Source organism: Lotus japonicus, chromosome 1 (genome assembly GCF_012489685.1).
Source record: "Lotus japonicus ecotype B-129 chromosome 1, LjGifu_v1.2".
In the NCBI taxonomy this organism is placed as follows: domain Eukaryota; kingdom Viridiplantae; phylum Streptophyta; class Magnoliopsida; order Fabales; family Fabaceae; genus Lotus; species Lotus japonicus.
The window spans coordinates 132,261,545-132,281,084 of record NC_080041.1 but is presented as its reverse complement, the minus strand read 5'-3'; the positions used below and the strand labels follow the sequence as shown (position 1 = coordinate 132,281,084).

Below are 19,540 nucleotides of genomic sequence, written 5' to 3'. Positions count from 1 at the left end.
AAGTACTCCTTCCTTTTTATGAAAAGCCATTTTTGAGTGTTTTTGTTAGTTTCTAAATATAAGTCAATTTACAATACCAATGGAGCATTAATTATTTTTTTCCAAAATTATCCTCATATTTAATATGAATTTGAAATAATAACTTGGAGAGAGAAAATTGTAAGAAATTAATTAAGGGTAATCTGGGAAAGTGAATAATTTTTTTACAAATTTATTGCTTGTAATTACTTTCTTAATCTAAGAGAATTAGGTAAAATTGACTTATAGTAGTATGATGACCTCTAATGTGGATCACTTTTAAAGCGGTATAATTTTAGACCACTTTTTTTAACCTGCTATAACAGGTCAACACATCTTTTTTTTAAAAAAATTAATATATGACAAATTTTTAATGATATTTTTTCTTTAAAAAAATAATGTGTTGACCTACTATACCCGGTTAAAGTAGGTAGTGTAAAATTACACCACGTAAAACAGGAACAAAAAAGAAAAGGCAACCACAAACAGCAACAACTACAGGCAAGAAAGCAGCTAAGAAAACCAGAACATTATCACTTTCCCACTCGAGAGGCTTCACCACCTCCCAGGTGAAATCAGGGTCATCTCTACCAAAGTGGCCGTAAGCAGCAGTTTTCAAGTACCTTCCATTTCCACCCCTCTTAAGGTCTAGATCAATGGAAATCATTCCAGGCCTGAAGTCTTAATTTTCCTTCACAATCTTCAGAATCTCCTTCTCTGGAATCTTTCCAGTTCCGTAAGTGTCAACAAACACAGATAACGGGTCAGGCTCACTAATTGCATATGAAATCTGCACAGTGCACCTTCTAGCAACTCCACTGGCCACAATGCTCTTTGCAGCCTGTCTAGCAACGTAGGCTCCGCTCCTATCCACCTTGGTGGGATCCTTCCCAGAGAAAGCACCCCCACCATGAGCTCCCCAACCACCATAGGTGTCAACGATGATTTTGCGCCCGGTGAGGCCTGCATCACCATGAGGACCACCAATGACAAAACGGCCAGATGGGTTGAGATGGAAAATGGTCTTCTCATCCAAGTATTTGTTAGGTATAACAGGCTTGATAACATGCTCTTTGAGATCAGCAGCAATCTCTTCATTGGTGACAGTTTCATCATGCTGAGTGGAAATGAGAACAGTGTGGACTCGCACAGGGACCATGGCACCATTGTCATTGTAATATTCCACAGTGACTTGAGTTTTTCCATCGGGTCTTAACCAGGGGCATGTCCCTTTCTTGCGGACCTGATAGGAACAAGCAATGAATTAACAAGAAGAAAATTGTAGTCATTCAAGAATAACTATGAACTATAATTGTTGAATTCAAATTCTCCGTGCGGATAACAAGTCACCATAAATTCTTTAATTTAATTTTTTTAATATTTAGATCCACCTTAGCCATTGATTACAAAAATCAATGACCTGTAATTGTGCAGGAGAGCGCTGTAGAGAACTTTTAATGTAGAGGATTCAAATTCATCTAACTCTCTTATTCATAATGCTCTAAGTGCATGTTTGACAATCCTTCAATAATTAATTCTGAAGTTAAAATTAATTCTTAGGAAAAGCTTTCATAAGTAGCATCTGGGTGCTAGAATTGATTATGAGGAAAAAGAAGTTGATTCAAACATGTTCTAACTACGAGTGCAGAGTACCTATAAGTACCTCTGTAAGACGAGCACCTAACTTTGTTGCAAGGACATGACTGAGAGGCATGAGCTCAGGCGTTTCATCTGTTGCATAGCCAAACATGTGACCTTGATCACCAGCACCTATCTCCTCAGGTGGTTTTGTAAGATGACCATGAACTCCCTGAGCAATATCAGGGCTTTGCTGCTCCAGGTAGACCAGTACCTTACAGTTATCTGCATCAAGGCCAACATCATTGGACACAAATCCTATAGAACGGCACGTGTCGCGAACAATCTTCTCATAGTCTACATTAGCTTTCGTGGTGATCTCTCCAAACACCATGACCAGGTTGGTCTTGGTGCAGGTGTCACAGGCAACCTTGCTTTCTGGATCTTGCTCCAGGCAGGCATCAAGTACTGCATCAGAAATCTGGTCACAGAGCTTGTCAGGGTGACCCTCATTCACTGACTCAGAAGTGAACAAGAAGGTATCCATACTCCCAATCTACAGCAAGCTAAAAAATGGATTAACAAAATATACACAACAATCTCATTCAAGACATAGTGTGATGGTTTTAAAAAATATGACAAATGCTAATATGTCTAGAAAATTTGCCAGTTTGTTCAAATTTTTTCCATGCCATGAAAAAAGGAACAAAACTAGCAACAAAATTAGACCACAATCAGAATATCCTTGTGTAAAATCACCAAGAGGCATAACAATTGAAATAACCAGTTACAGTTTCATTCATCTCAACCAGCACAAATTGATCCGAATATAATCAAAATTTTCAACCAGTTTAACCAAGCATGAAATGAAAAAACATGATTTAAGCAACCAAGCAAGTAATCTGACACAAAATGGGAACTTAAAAAAATTCACATACCTTAACTGAGTTAGAAGTTAGAAGTAGAAGCTGAGTACCTATGCTGGGGATTCAGGTTGGCTTTTATAGATCGAATAGTGATACAGCCGAAGTCGTAATAGGATTGAAAGCACAAATCCCAAAGAAAAAATGTTTATGGAATCCACTAGAAAGGAAGTTAGCCCCTTCTAAAACCCTAGAAAATAAACTGGAATCCACAAGAGTTTGAGAGAAACCTGATTTTATAATAATCCAAAAACAGTCTTTGGCTAATGTCATACAACTGTTTAAATAGAAATCCTAATAGAAACAAAATTAACAGAAAATCCTAAAAGATCCTAAACTCATTTAGAAAGTAAATAAAAATAGCAAATCCTAACAAATTGATCCTAACTTAATTAAAAACAGAATAGATCATAAATGTATTTCAAAATACTAAAAATAATAAATCTCTAATTAAAAATGGTTCCTAAATTATGAAACCAAATAAAATTAGTTTTTCAGAATTAAAATTGGCCGTCACTTTTTATGGATTATATTGTTTTTTTTTTGAATGACTAAACTAATAGTTTTTAACTTTCAAGGACTATTTCATCTATTTCCATCTTTCAAAAATTAAGTTGTTTATCAACCTCATAATTTTTTAAGGGGCAAAATAAATATTCATTCATTTCAAAAAAAAATTACAATTCATTCTTTATATAATAATAGAGAAAACTATGAAAGTAATTAAAAATAATTTTTTTGGACTTAATTGCGTTTTAGTATTTCTATACTACAACTGATATGTGATAGATCAAAACTTAGACTCAATTGCAAATTGCAATTTTGATCCACAAATATTATTTTAAGTAAATTTAGTCTCTCCTTTTTTGAACGAAGTCTCTACTCTTTTGTGATAATGTTCCTGCGTCATTTTTATTTTACTTACGTGTCTCAAATTCTCATTTTATAAGTAATTTTTCATAAATTGAAGTGATTAAATCATTTTAGACATTCTTACAATGGACATATTTACCTAGTGTTTTTTTTCCCCGGGGAATATGTCAATTGTATTTGATACATCAATTAATCATGAATGTGATTATGCGAGTCGTTTTCAGTTATTATTTTCTAAATTCTAAGTTATTTATGTTTTAATTTTTTTAAAGTTGTTCCCAATATGTGCTCTCCTTTTTCCCATTAATTCTCTTTTAATTGTCTCTTTTTTCCCCCAATTTCGCTCCTCTCTCTTTTCTCTCATCTGACATTTTTAATTTTCAGTTTCCCTATATCTTTTTCCTCTTTCCCCATTAATTGTCCTTCTTTCTCTCCCCCCCTCAATTCGTTGCTCTCTCTCTCCCCTCGTCCCTTCTTTCAAATTCCTCTTTCCCCATTTTTTTCTATAATAATTTCTTATTTCTAGGATGATTATTAAAACCTTCCATTTTCTTAAACATTTGGAAACCAATCAAATCAAATATTGTAATCTTCCCTGTATCCATCAAATAATAATTGCTTTAATTCTCCGAAATAATTAAACATATTCGTAACCTATTTAAATCAAGATTGATGAAATATGTTTAATAAGGAGTAATCTAGGTAAATCTTAAATAACTAGGACAAATCTTTTAAAATTCGGTTTCAAGATTTATTTTAGAATCGGGGAACACGTGTCAACATAAGATGACTGATGCAATATCTTAGATAATTAGGGCAAATATTTTCTAATATATATTGATACATATGAGAGGAGATGACTGGTGCAGTATCTTAGATAATTAGGAAAGTTCTTTTAAAATTTTAATGGATTCTTGTAGATCATGAGAAAGAATAAAAGAAGAAATCAGAGGATTTTTTTAAATATGCAGTAAATTAGGCTTGAGACTTTTCCCAATTTAAAGAGATAATGAAACGGTTTCAAGATTTTTTTTTGAAATAAATTTAGTGGTAAATCTTAGATAATTAGGGCAAATCTTTTAAAATTAAGTTTCAAGATAAAATAACATAACAGAAGAAAAGTTATCTAATGGAATGACACGTGAATTTTTTTTATGAGAATTAACCTGAGAATGACATGTCACTAAATCAACCTGATAGAAGTTCTTCTTTTCTAATCAATATCAATATCAATCAATATCAATATATATATTAGAAAAGAAGAACTTCTATCAGGCTGATTTAGTGACGTGTCATTCTCACGTTAATTCTTAGTGACGTGTCATTCTCATAAAAAAATTCCACGTGTCATTCTCATGTTAATTCTCATAAAAAAATACATTTTTAAATTTTAGATTTGATTAGGATTTATGTTGTTTATTTCTTGATTTTACCTTAATTTACTTTTAATTTATTTTTAGAGTATTAATTAATTTTTATGGTATTTTTATTGAATTTTTGATTTTTAATTAATTCAGGATTTTATGAGGTTTTATTGTGATTTGCTAGATTTTGATAGTTTTTATTTATATTTATTTAGTACCTTTTTTAATTTTATATTTGATTAGAATTTAGGTTATTTCCTAATTCCAAAACAGATCTTGAAACCGAATTTTAAAAAATTTGTCCTAATTATCGAAGATTTAAACAAACACGCATAATCACATTCATGATTAATTGATATTATTACTAATATTTTTGCAAATCCAATAAAATAAATTTGATATGTTATTTAATTAAAGATGATGATAATGATTTATGATATGAATCTTTTTAGTTAATCATTCTTAATATATATGGTAGTCAAAATAAGTTAAATCATAATCATAATTGATGACAATATTTTTTATAGTTTTTTTTTACGGTCATTTTTTTAGTTCTGAATTGACTATATTATTAACACTTTCCTAAATAATTTTATCACCCAGAATATCACCGCAAGATCAATCAAGAGATGATGAATATAAATAGATAAAGCATATATTCTACATAAACTTCAATATAAAATTAATTTTAATAAGATCTCATTGGTTTGCAATATAATTTCATGTTAATTTTTTGTACATAATAATAAAGTCCATTTTCATTTTTTGTGAAAATTGCAGAGATAAAATTTTCCTACGGGGAAGAACATTTTAACAAGAAAATACTCTCATGTTAAACCTAATAGAAAAATAAATTTTATATAATTTAAGTATATTTTTTATAATTTTTAAAATGATTTTATGGTTAAAATATTTAAAAATTGTTTGAAATTTTGGAGATTGTGTGATATTCGTTGTGGTTTTGTTTTGTTGAGTGGTTGTGCTTCCTTTATATATCATTTTGGCTTATAAAAAAAAAGTAAAAAAAATGACAAATATTGGTTTTAGTATATCAATTTTGTTATCTTTCAAAAAAATTGTTAAGAATCATTGATACATGCCGAAATTATAATATTAAAATTTGGCGTGCAATGCACGGGTAAGAAACATTAGTACTTATTTAATGGAGAGGAAATTTTACATGAAATACTTCTAGATAAAAAGTTAATATAAAAATAATTTTTAATAAGATTTCAACGGTTTAAAATATAGTTTCACACTAATTTTGTACTACATAACAATATAGTCTACTTTTATGTTTTATACAAATTACAGGGGAAAACTCTTTTACGGGGAGGAAAATTAAAAAAAAAATTCTTTCTTAAACCTAATAAAAAATGAATTTCCATATAATTCAAGTATATTTGTCATAATTTTTAAAATAATCTTAGAGGTAAAATATATAAGAGTTTGTGAAATTTTGGAGATTGTGTGATATTTGTTGTGGTAATTTTTTTTTGTTGTTGAGTGTTTATATAGATATATTCCCCATGCAACGCGCGGGTAAAATCACACTAGTATATATTAATATTGATATTGATTGATTGATATTGATTTACATAAATTAAAGTGATTAAATCATTTTAGACATTCTTACACTTAAAACTCACTAACTAATATATTGAATTTCATTTAAAAAATAAAATAAAAATCCTAAATTGCTCTCATTTTTAAATCCTAATCTCACATCCTTTAAGTTTCTTTTAAATTTATCAATTAACTAAAACTTTTGAAATAATCTTACATTTCCAAATACATCACAAATAAATAAAATAAAATACATCACAAACCCCTCAAAATATTTAAATAGAAAATGAAGTTTTGAGAATTTAAAATATATGAAAATGAGAGATCAGATAAAGCACGGTTATGTTCCTTTTGTTTTTCATGTGCTATGACCCAAAAAGTGATTTTGTTCTTGTTAGAAAAAAATATTTTAAGGGACAAAATAACTATTCATTCATTTCAAAAAAAAAAATCATTCTTTGAATAATAATAGAGAAAACGATGAAAAGTAAATAAAAATAGTTTTCTTTGAATTAATGCGTTTTTTATAAGAAAAAGGATGATGCACCGACGGTGTAAAATTTTTTTTACACCGTCAACCCATCAGATTTTAAGAATGTGTCACGTCAATTAATGAAATTAAATAAAATGAGTGATTTTTTCACATACTTGAAATCTTATTGGTTGACGGTGCAAAGGTGCATAGAAATTAAACTCTTTTTTTATGCAATTTTGATCCACAAATAATATTTTAAGTAAATTTAGTCTCTACACTTTTGTGATGATGTTCCTGCGTCATTTTTATTTTACTTACATGTCTCAAATTCTTATTTTATCGAAACTGAAGTTTTGAGAATTTAAATTATATGAAATTGAGAGATCAGTTAAAGCACGATATGTTCCTTTTGTTTTTCATATGCTATGACCCAAAAAGTGGTTTTGTTCTTGTTAGAAAAAATGAAAATGTACTTTCATTTTGCATAAGCTTAATCCCAACCACAAAAAATTCTACTATAGAATCAAGCCAGAAGAATATTTCTTTAAAACAATGTGCTACTTCACAAAACAATTAATTCTTAAATCATAAACTATTTACAACAAAACAAAGGTCCCGTAGCTCAGTTGGTTAGAGCGTTGGTCTTATGAGCCGAAGGTCGCGGGTTCGAGCCCCGCCGGGACCATATAACTAACACATTTTATCTTTTTTAACCTTTTAATGTTTAAACCCTCTAGTCCTCTACTACCTTATACTAATGACTAATGTTGCAAGTGATTTAGTTGAGATAATACATAGAAGCGTGAACTACTTACTGCATTGGCTCAGATCTAGCGAATATATAGGCAACGAAGATCAAATTAATATAGACCACAAGACAAGACGAAGACGTCTTGTATCAAGCTTTTAGAGCAATTAGTTATTGACAACAGGCTTAAGAAATCTCATCTCTAAATTTGTCTACAATCTACAACAGAATCAAAACATGGAATTTAACACTTTGTAGGAAATGTGATCAACTAAAATTACAACTTTGGATTAGGCATGATTCAAGGTAGCACATCAATCTAAAAGATAAGAGGATAAATAGACAATATTCATGGTGTGATCACAGCCATCTAACATAACGACAAGCAATCAAGACAGAAAGGAATAATATGGCTTTAACAGTTCATCAATCATTAAGATGAAACAGTAGAAGAGTCATTATACTTAAATTGACCATCATATGGCCATTAACAAATCACATACCGGATTTGAACAACCTTATTTCATCATTGACCAAACCATAATATTAGGCTCACACATTTCTAATATTGATTCTTATATTCAATTGAGTTTAAAATTGGTCAGCGGTGATATGATGTTGGTCAATTATGATTGATCAAAGTTTTGATAAGAGATCCATAACTATAAAAGAATTAAAATGAATTAGCTTTGAGAACAACTTGGTCTGTATGGACGATTCTTTCTAGTATCACTGACTCTTGAAGAAAGACTTTTTAAATTTTCATACCTCTTATAAGAAATCTAAACCTTTCTGGGCAACATATGACATAGCGACCGGCCAATCATCAACAAATAAACACAATTCCAAGCATAGATCATTATATAAATTGTTTTTAAATTGAACATAGAGTAGGCCATCACCAAAGTGTTGAACTGTTTGTTTAAAATCCAAATGTGTTCCACGCAAAGCACAAAGAACACTGACAAAACTAAGCCAATCCTAATAATAACCTGAACAACAACAAAAAATATTGGCAACTCCAAGAGTGATAGGAATGAAAAAATGTGGGATATGATCGATGAAATGATGAGAAAATGAGAGAGGGATCCAGAGAAGTGTAGGGTAGATTTAAAATTTGAGGTGTGAAAATATCAAAGTTACAACTTCAAACAAACCAATTAATTATCGTGCTAGAGTGGAAGCTAACTTACTTTGAAGTATAGTCCTGGTTTTTTAACTTCGTTTGGGTCACCATAGCAAACCGCTAGCAACCTTTCCACCTCAAATTCCTCTGAATCAGATAGATCTTCTGAAGCTTCAATATTCATACCATCAACTCTATCCTCAGCTTCATCCTCATCCATATCTAAGCCAGGATCTGGCCTATCTGTTCCTAATAGTGAAAACTCCTCACAAAGCTTAGCCCAAGCTTTCAGTAGATTCAAAAAATATTCTGCCTGTTCATTCCTGACCTGATTATCATATTGAGAAGCAATATGAGTACAAGAATGAAGATACAATGGCAACAGGATGCCAACAGAAACATACCTGAGTTTCTGGGTGGTTTAATTTCAGACTTTTACATGCGTGTTCATTTATATCAACAGCCCACCTCTTTGAAGTCAAACACAAAAGCATTATAAAACCCGTCAAAATTATTGCTCAAAAGAAAAGTTAAAACAAACCAAATCGTCTGATAAGTATTAGTCTAAAATCTACATACCGTGACAAGTTTGATGCCAGATATAGATGCACCCAAGCAAAGACCAGTGGACATAGCTCCACATCCAGAATACAAGTCTAACAACGTCCACTCGGACAAATCGGACCTGTTATTTTGACAGGTCCCTTCATTAGCCTTGTCAATATCATTGACACAAGCATTAAATCCTGACTCAGTTGAAACTGTGGAAGATGAATCATTTCCTATTCTGGTTGTTTCTGGTTATCAGAGAAATCGGAGTCAGGTTGCAAAATTCAGAGAAAAATAACATTAAGACAGCAGTGATCATGAGTCATATAAAAATCAGTATATCTTGATAAAACTGTAAAGTAATAAAACAGTGACCATGAGTTTTGTTGTGTGGTTATTTTCTACAAATCATATCTTAAAAAAAAAAACCATACCGCTCACAATGTTTGAAAAAGTCAAGTATGGCACTGTGTACTTCATGTCATAATAGAAATCACAAGAAGGGATTTTCTTCTTGGCATCCACCTGCAGTATTCAAATTGCAAATGTTTTCAGCAGCATTACACACATGGTACTTTAGAAGAAATTTGTTGAAGTACCACGTATTTAGAATTTACAGAAAACAAAGTGACCATGAAGCACGTACCGTGCGAGTGATTTGAGCAATTTTTAATTTGGAAACAAGACAATCAAGCTGGTTTTCATCTTTGACATCAGATACAAACACCCGTTTCTTGTCAACCAGATCACCGTGGTCTTTGATGACCTGCATGCATTCAAAACACCAAATGAATGGCCCATAAAAAATGCTGGAGAATTAAAACAAAAACTGTTGATAAAATGTAATCTCACTGTGTCTTCAGCTCAGTAGAACCATTGGGCCGTGAAATACTTCTCATCATCAACCGTTTCAAACATCTCAACGATTCTTGCAATATAATCAGCCTAACCATCTTCAGCCTGAATTTCATGTGGTGGAAGAATAGATACACAACAAACAGCAAAAATAGAACAAAGTTATTCCCCAAAGTAAGGCCCAGTTTGGATTAACTTCTAGCTTATGTGAGCTTTTAATTGAGAAATTTATGTGACTTCTAACAAAAAAGGAAAGCTTTTGTGATTGGATTTCCACTAGTAGTAGTTAAGAGTACTTCCAACCAAAATCTAAGATATACGATGGAGTGAAGGAAAAGCAAATTTAGGTAATTGTAACTGAAATCCAAATAAATAAATAAGTTTACAAAGAAGTTAGATGAGAGAGATTCAACTTTTTTCAGCTTATTCCAAAATCTTATTTAAACTTTTCAGCAGTGTTGTCAATCCCAGATGGCGGCCGACCCCAAAAACACTATAGCGGTATAGCGCATAGCGGGATGGTCGCTATGCTAAATTTTTTGTATAGTTTATATACTATAACTATATACATATAAATGATACAAAATACTCAATTGATGGCAGCCATAATTAACATTAAAAGGTCATAATAGGTGTCATAAACAAAACATACTAGTAGCAATAAAAGCCAAGGTAACTAAGAATTTTAAGTCTCTAATTCCGAAACTAAATTGCCTAGAACCATGAAAGTTCGATATGACTTCCGTGTCTCCTCCTTATCCTCCTAAAACTAGACCATTTTCAGTATGGTCCGGAAGCAAAAACCCTGAATTACCTCCCCAAAATGCCCTAACATGAACTTTTTGTGGGTTGTGTTTTGGGTTTTTATCAGTTCCACCAAATAGCGGTCAAATAGTACCACTATGGCTGCTATTTCCTCCTCTTTAGCGGCCCCAACAGCTGTTACACCACAACTAGGAGCGGCCAAGGGCCGCTACAGCACTATAGCGCGCTATTGACAACCCTGCTTTTCAGTTTTTTTCCTTTAAAAGTGCTTTAGAAGTTTATCCTAAATAGTGATTCTGTCAGACATTTTTCAACATTAACGGTGTTTGGTAGCGTGGAGTTACAGAAGAGAGAGATGAAGGGAGGAGAGTTAGAGGGGAGACACGTCACCATTTCCCCGTTTGGTAAGACATAAATCAGGGACGAGAGAGAGGCTCTGACACCTTTAATACCTCTCCTCAAATTGACGAGAGTTGGAGCAGAGAGTATCTTTATTTCTTTATGACCGTTTTGTCCCTTTTTTGTTGCTGTATACATTTTTTTAATATATATATTGATCAGGTTAATAATGTCTTTTGATACAAAATATAACTTTCCACATCACTCTTTCTCTTCTATCTCTATCATACCAAACAACCTCTAAATCTACTCTATTTCTCACTTATTTTTTTCTACTCAACCTCTCTCTTCTCTATTATCTCTTCTCTATCTCTCTCTTCTCTACCAAACATAGCATAAAGGGTTTTAATTCAAATGGCGAAGGAAAGGGAGAAAACCTTGACATAGGCATCGTCATTAAGGTCGTAGAGTACCCCATCAACCCTAGCTTGACTGTAGTGAAACCTCACCCGAAAGTTCTCGCTTTCACTCTTTCCCCTGCACAATCGAATGGATACAGAGAATTCAGCTCACGTAGCTAAAAAAAACCAGAAACAAAATAGGAACATGCAGATGCTCACTCGTTAGAGCTTCCAGCTGAACCCTTCTTTTCCACCTGATACAAAGCAAATAGGGTAAAAATAGAAACAAAATAGGTACAGATTTGAATAGAAGAGGGATTGATGAGAAGAAGAAGAAGACCTTGGGGTATCGGTGGGGCCATTTAGCGCGGGCCTCGGCGGCCGGAATAGGTTTTCCGACGAAGAAGGAGTCCTCGTCGGGGTTATCGGTGGGGGGGTTTGGGCTTCTTTTTGCGTTGAGAGGGAAGCAGCGAAGGGCAGAGAAAGAGAAAGTGAAGAGTCACTCGGGCGGGAAATGAAATTAGGGTGCCTTAATACACCTAATATGAAAAGTGGTGCAACCTTGCACCACTATACCAATTATCCATTTTACCCCTGTTAAAAAAAATTATTTTATAAAAAGAAAAAATTTTGGTATTACCGGGTGAATTTTGATGGGATTAATTTTTTGAACAGGGGTAAAATGGACAATTCACATAATGGTGCAAAGTTATACCACTAAAAAGTGGTGCATATTAGGTGGACCCTAATATCTTAGAAAACAATTATTTGAATCCCAATGATTTAGGAGATTTGATTTTTTTTCTGTATCCAATGCTTCACATGGAATTTTAATTTTTGCAATTATAACTTATATAAAAAAATTGATCTTTTTATAATCTGAAACTGTGTAGACATTTCAAACCTTTGAATATGTATGTTAAATTTTTTTGGTACATTGGAAAGTAAAAAAAAAAAAACCTTTGAATATGACATACACCCTCCAGTCACATATATAAACAAAAAAGACATCTTAGGTACATTCATTTAATAAATGTATCTAGTCATTAATAATATTTAGATACAATCATTAAATGAATAAACCTAAAAAGTTTTTTTTTTTATATATATGTAATCAAGGAGGGTGTATACAATAAAAAAATAAGTTATTATAATCAATTTATATTGCACCATATTCGATGGACAAGTTGGATTCCACTATTTGACATCACTTAAAAAAGTGTAATGGTATTTAATCATGCAGTTATTGAATCATACTATTTTGCTAGTTGTATCTAGTTTCTGAACTCGGGGTATGTTGACTTGCACCTGTGTGCTCCATTGGTTCGTCAGCGTGGGTTATTGAGTCCACTATCTATTGTAGGGGAATGTAGTTTATTTTTGGCTTTGTTATGTCCGCCTCCTTCATAAGAAAAAATTCTAAAAAACACATTGTAGGTCTTTTTTAGAGTTAGGCAAAAGTAATTTCAATAAAATTAGGTTTCAATAAATTAATTTGTATTTGGAATGAAGTATATAAATTCACAATGTTATCTTATAATTTCGAGCCTTCACTTTTTTTTTTATAGTCAAAGAATTATATTGATATAAAGTGCAATAGATAGTTCAACCCAATACAAAAAGAGAGAAATAGAGAGTACATAGAAAATGCAACTAAAAAGTCAAGAGACAACTCCTGAGAAGCTAGACGTTATAAAAAAATGCCTCATAGAAAGAGTAGTACATGAATCCTTAGCCAATGCACTAAACACCATCAATGGATAGTAGACAGATCCCATCAAAAGCCAGTTACAACACCTTTCAATCCCCATCTCCACAAGCAATAGCAGCTATGACACCATCGTCACCAGTAAAAAACCAATTGTGCCATGCTCCTTCAGAACCAGTAGCTAAGCTCTTTAGCTTTACATGACAGCAACCAATAAAAAATTCTACTCCTTCCATGGTTACTAATAGCAGTGGCCCCTAATTCCTAGTTGCAATGAAAACAAAATTCCAACAGCAAATTCTCAAGTTCCACCACGATCCAAACACAAACAGAGCCACCACTATATGAATTGGATACATAGAAGGAATCACACGCTTCTCCACAGATTTCCATGTCACTTTTTTCTTTAAATTATTCACTCAATCTCTTCATTTGCTTCAAGGTGCTCCACAAGCGCTCACCTCTACTTGCTACTTTTTCTTGCCTTATTCTCATCTACTATATCACAATGGCTATCACCTCTATCTTTACCGCAACTATCCCTCCAATTAATTTCCCTCTCATATCCCAAATCTTTGATCGTCTCACAATTCTTTCCCTCTCAAGCTCCTAAAATTTCGCCTCTAACCTCCCAGATTTTTGTCTCTCGCCTCTCCGATTAAATTCTGCGATGATGTAATGGGAATTTCCTCTCCTAGGCTTGTTTAGCTTGTTTGTTGGGCGTTAGCCCTCACTTGTATAAAAAAAAATACATTTTTCACATATATTTTCAAGTAACGTTTTGGTCAAAATAACAACAGGAAGAAAAGAAGAAAAGAAGTTCAGGCTTGCAACATTCATATCCTCTTGCCTTCAATCTTACTCCTCGTCTCCTAGATACAAACTTACATCCATCAAAACATCAAATAAGTCTCTGGAATGCAAAATGATGATGCTGGTGACAGAAAGGACTCTGCTATGCTTCAGACATGATGCAATCAATAGCTTGCTTGCAGATGCCAGTCATTGTGGCCTCCGGCCCATAAACCTGGAACCACAAGATTTGCCACAATTATACAAACAATAGACACAAAGAAAATCTGCATTTATCATATCAATGTTTTTGTTTTTTCACAGTGGTAGAGACTCGAGAACACTTTACTCAAGACTCCAATGTAGGCACTCCACCACTTCTCCTTTAAAATCTTTGAGGCTTAATGCCAAAACCTCAAAGTTAACTGGTTAAGAACTCTTCAATTACAAGATTCATAAAATGATTGCCACCCTTACCTCAATTGGTACTCCCAATTCCTCCCCCAATGCACGCATCTTTGCCAAACCAGTCTGATAATTTGGACCACCTCTTCTGACAAAGATGTGCATTCTTGCTGCTTTAAGCTTTGATTCCTGTAGAGCGGTTGGAAACAAGTTCATTAACTATCAAATCAACAACTGCAAGTGGAATAAGGACATAAATAGCAATATCATACCTTCTCTTTCAGGGCTCGAATAATCCCACTGAATGTGGCAGCAACATCAGTGAAGTTTGCGATGCCACCTCCAATAAGAAGGGCTCTTTTACGGCCATCAGGATCTGCAGTAGCACACTGCAACACAGTCAAGAGCACAAATTTTCAAGTGACGTAGTGATGGAGGCCACTAGCGATGATCATATAGTGAAATTTAAGTCATAAGGAAACAGAAAAAGAGTGGTTAGAATCTTTACATCTATTACGACTCTTGCATACTGCAACACTTCCTCCTCATTTGGAGCTCCACTATACTCAGCATAGTTGCCAAGCTCGGATGCATAGCCTAAATCTCCAACCTAGAAAATAAAGGTAGATAAGCCACCAAAAATACCTACTAAAAGCAAACCTCCCAGTAATCACTGTTTGAGGTGGCCCTTTGTTCACATTTTCCGCTTGAAATAAACCCATAAAAAATCAACTTACAGTATCAGCATAAATTACACTTGCACCACCTCCAGCCACCATTGTCCAGATGCGTCCTTTTGGATTCAATACAGTAAATTTCAAAGATGCACTTGTCTGCAATATGAAAAAGCATATATTTTACCAACCTATAAAAGACGAAAGTTACATTTAATTATTAAACAGGGAAGAATTACTTTTACAAAAACAAGGCATTGCAACAACAATAGCACTGAAAGGTGCAAGTTATAAAGGTCACGTATTTTAGTGCTCAATAGTCAATACTAACTATCCAGGCTACCACTTATTTAGGCAATATTTATCATATGAGGTCAGCAAAACTATGTACGGAATTCCATAAGAATGACTGAAAATACTTAAAATTCTGATAACTTTTTTCAATTTTTAAAGGATTTCCTAGTTCTCACTGTGCAAAAGTGCCCTATGCTGTGCATAGTTGAGAAGGTGCTCCAAGATCATCATTAGCATAACAAGTGCAAGTAAAGCCTATGAAAAATAAACTGTCAAGACAAACTTGACTGTTGAGTACTTGATGTATTTATGCTCAGGGGACTGTGGATGTTTTGACCAAATGGAAACACTAGTCTATTTGTGAAAAACCTCGGGAAGCATTGTTTGAAAACATTTCCCTGATTTCCAACTGGGGGGACAAGGTGTGTTTTTGAAGGGTGGAGAGATGATGCGACCCAAAGCCAACAATTACTAAGGTGTAGAAGAAAGAGGTGTAATGCACTAACGCACTTGATAAAGCCTAGGAGAAAGAAAAGAATAACTAACCGCATAGTGAGTGAGTGGACGGACTCATGTGGGTCAGTTGGAGGGGGAGATTATATTCTGAGGGAGTGTGATTGGTAAAGGTAGTCTGGGATTTGGCTTGGACTTTAGAGAGACTAGGCACTCAAACTAAAAAAAAGGCTTTGCACTTTTTGTGCATTGATATACCCAGGCCCTGAATTTCTTTGATTTAGGCCTAAATTCTTCAAGTGAGATCATGGAGAGGCTGTTCTCTAGCATGCATCTTTCGAAAGAAGTGTCTGCAAAGAGAGCCTTGTTGGCTAAAAAACAATTCTAGATGCAGTAGCTTAAAGAATAAAAAACAATTCTTCCCTCAAGGCATGCTCAGAAAGAAATTGCATGCATTAATAAGATAATGACCACACAGATACAAATAAAATACCTTGTCATCCAAGGAATGAATGAAGCTTTCTGTAGGGCTTAGAACTCTTCCAAAAGGCAATGGAAACTCTATATCACCCCACCTGAATGCATAACAATATATAGATTGGATAACATCTAGTTGTGTGCAGTAATAGATAAATTTCCTTCACTTCAAAATTAAAAACACTATGAAACATCAATATCGAAGGATTATACTTGTTGAAGTTTTTGAATGCAGCCGTGTCATCCAATTCCCCTCTCATGTCCAGTGGATATGGCTTCTCATCCACTAGTGTAAATGGATTCATCTCTAGAAAACTGAAGTCCAGATCTAGGGACAGAATGCGAGAACAAAAACGTCAGACCTAACAATTTTGTACAGAATAAAAGCTGTGATAGTTGGCATTACTAATGAGTAAAGTAATGTGAAAAGGAACCCTGACTTGCATAAAATGGACTACTTAGTATTTGTTCTCATAGACTATAGTAGGTAGGAGAAAACAAAGACCAATTTAGTATTTGTTCTCATAGATTATACTATGTAGGAAAACAAAGACCAATGCTGTGTTTCAGGCTCCAAAACAGTGAGAGGATACACTAGTGTTTCAAATTTGTTAACATCATACCTTGAAAGACAGCAAACACACCCATTATGAAATCGCCAATTTTCCCCCGAACCTGGGAATTAAAGGAAGAATAAGCATTTGCTACATAGAGAGTGCATCAAAATCCTTAAAAAGTGCAGACCAAGTCCAGATTATGCTTGAAGAGCTAACATAGAGGGGGAAAAATGAACTGGAGTGCATCATCGTAAAAATGCAGAAGCCAAAGATTTCAGAAGTGTAAACAGAGATAGGAAATGTTTAGGACCAGAAGGCATTAATAACACTCAGATCATGCGTCTACATAAAGTATTTTTTAAGATATGCAATAACCTGCTCAAGATATGCACAATCTAAATCTAAATTATTCACATTGTCGGACATATCAGTGTCCGAGCAATTCTCGAGTTCTAACATGGAAATTATTAATTCCTTGAATGATCAACAAGACACACTTTCCCACTACAAAGAAACAAGAAAGTGAGGCAAACACCAGAGAAGTGTGAAAATACTGACCTCCAAGGGAAGAGTAGCAATCAAGGGCGCACATGCCTCCAAAGTCATAGGTTTCTCTGTTGGAAGGAATATAGTTTTAACCTATAAGTGATAGCAATCATATATGTTAGCTTATCAATCAGGGTTACATTTACACATGGCAACACATAATGATCAGCAACACAATCTAACCACATATAATTAGTTCAGTATTATTACCTTATCCCAGTTCTCTTCAATTTCTATGCCCCCACATTCTGAGAAGCTGATGGTAGAGCCCAACCTTTCAGAAACAACAGACAGATAAAACTCTAGCTCATGAGGAACAAAGGGCTCAACAATAAACGTAGTTATAGGTGCTTTGCAACCACCCATCTCAACCTGAGGAATACCCAATACAGAGACAGTGTTCAGGAACATGAAATGAAAACCGATACTCCAATTTTATACTAATTGTTGTGTTTTTTAGCAGTTACCTCAACGCCAAGGCGTTCTTTGACAAATTCAGCAACTTGGGCAACATCTAAATTGAGAGCTACTAAGCCACTTTTCCCACGCTTCCCGAACAGCATGTCTGGCTTGACAACCAGTTTGGTGGATGAAAGCCATGGATGCTGGTTAGTCAACTCAGCAAAATCCGTTGATTCAGTGACCTATGAAGGAATTGAATTGGTGATGATGAATTTCATTGAATTTAGAAAACAGAGCAGCATGAGAAGAGAAATTTGATTGAATTGGAAGCGAACCTGAGCGGATTTGATGTCAAGGTCGATGGAGGCGAGGCGTTTGAGGTGCTCTTTGAGGAGCTTCTTGGAGTGGTACTCTCTGATCTTCTTCCTCGCCATTCAGAGTTTCAGACAACCTTGAACGATGCTACCTAGGAATGACGTAGTAATGTAGTATTGGTTTGTTTTATGTGATAAGTAAGTAGTCACAAGGTGGTGAGTAGAAGTAGTAGCTACTAGTAAGTCATCATAAGGGAAGGAAAAGAGCATTAGAAATGTCACCCCATTTACGAAAACTCAGTTTTCAAAATATTTCAGAAAAAGGTTTTTGAAGCACTTTTTCACTTAAAAGTTGGGTGTTACATGTATTTTGCACTACAAATCACGAATTAATTTCGGAATCTAAGATTCCGAAATAATTCGGAACTTGAAAATCTAAAAATTAGGGGTGTGAAATCTAATGGCTGAGGTGTCAAATCCAGCTCTCGAAGGAAAAGGGTGTGTCAACTTGTTGGCTGCTGCATTCTAGCTATCATGCCAATCCATTGTAATTTTTAAATCACATTAAAGTATGTTATGTTGTCACCTACTACCAAATACTAGTTAGTGTAAGATAAGATAAGATAGGCATACCGCATATGCTTCATTGTTCAAAGCTTGTCCTGGGTGGGGCTTGGAGGAATTATGAAAAGTTTATTTTTTCTTCAAAATATGATATTCTCGTGGAATACCAACAACACAGATTAATTGACACTGAATTGTTATAGTTTGACTAGTTTTAGTCATTAGTAGGGAGGGTTTTAATGCTCATAAACTTAAACAAAAAGTAACTCAATTGATGATAATATAGTTATATGGTTAAAAGAATATATCGTAATGCAACATAAATGAATATGTTTTAGTTTACCAAAAAGACAACAAGATCATTACAGCATCACAATTCACATACTTATATTATTTTGAGTTTAATTTTAATGCACCGACGGTGTAAAGTTTTTTAACACCGTCAACCAATCAGATTTCAAGGATGTGACATGTCAATTAAAGAAATTAAATGAAAAGAGAGATTTTCTCACATCCTTGAAATCTGATTGGTTGACGGTGTAAAAAAACTTTACACCGTCGGTGCATCAAACTTTTTCTCTATTATTTTTATTTGTTTTGTTTATCGGTCAAGTTTTTCTTATAGGAATTTGATCATTAGGGTTTGGACCTTCCCCTTTTTCTTAACTCATATATCTTCCATCTTTTAAATTTAAGTTATATGTTTTTGACTTTCAAAAAAGCTATATGTTTCTGGTAGGTTGAATTAGGAGTCCCTTTGAGAGAGTAACACCT

The 19,540-nt window shown here is 33.8% G+C and overlaps 2 protein-coding genes, 1 non-coding gene and 1 pseudogene across 3 annotated transcripts; 1 reads left to right on the top strand and 3 right to left on the bottom strand.

Annotated features, from left to right (window-relative positions):
* Window positions 1-16: 16 nt before the first annotated feature.
* Window positions 17-2,146, bottom strand: LOC130730941 (S-adenosylmethionine synthase-like; annotated as a pseudogene).
* A 5,262-nt stretch (window positions 2,147-7,408) lies between these two features.
* On the top strand, window positions 7,409-7,482 carry TRNAI-UAU (transfer RNA isoleucine (anticodon UAU)). The gene has a single exon. It is a non-coding gene; the product is annotated as a tRNA-Ile (tRNA).
* Window positions 7,483-8,265: 783 nt separating this feature from the next.
* On the bottom strand, window positions 8,266-10,370 carry LOC130732713 (putative DNA (cytosine-5)-methyltransferase CMT1). Its single transcript, XM_057584708.1, has 6 exons — window positions 10,073-10,370; window positions 9,867-9,986; window positions 9,655-9,745; window positions 9,251-9,468; window positions 9,076-9,141; window positions 8,266-8,999 (listed from the first exon to the last, which is right to left on the bottom strand). Exons 3-6 carry the CDS (start codon window positions 9,698-9,700, stop codon window positions 8,730-8,732), a joined length of 600 nt encoding a protein of 199 aa, XP_057440691.1. The 5' UTR covers window positions 9,701-9,745; window positions 9,867-9,986; window positions 10,073-10,370; the 3' UTR covers window positions 8,266-8,729.
* Window positions 10,371-14,022: 3,652 nt separating this feature from the next.
* On the bottom strand, window positions 14,023-18,401 carry LOC130730940 (ATP-citrate synthase alpha chain protein 2). The gene is made up of 12 exons (XM_057583097.1): window positions 18,224-18,401; window positions 17,954-18,130; window positions 17,697-17,858; window positions 17,499-17,579; window positions 17,007-17,058; window positions 16,597-16,711; window positions 16,400-16,481; window positions 15,223-15,318; window positions 14,994-15,095; window positions 14,758-14,874; window positions 14,558-14,674; window positions 14,023-14,315 (listed from the first exon to the last, which is right to left on the bottom strand). The coding sequence occupies exons 1-12, from the start codon at window positions 18,320-18,322 to the stop codon at window positions 14,244-14,246; spliced, it is 1,272 nt and encodes a 423-aa protein (XP_057439080.1). The 5' UTR covers window positions 18,323-18,401; the 3' UTR covers window positions 14,023-14,243.
* Between the last annotated feature and the right edge of the window lie 1,139 nt (window positions 18,402-19,540).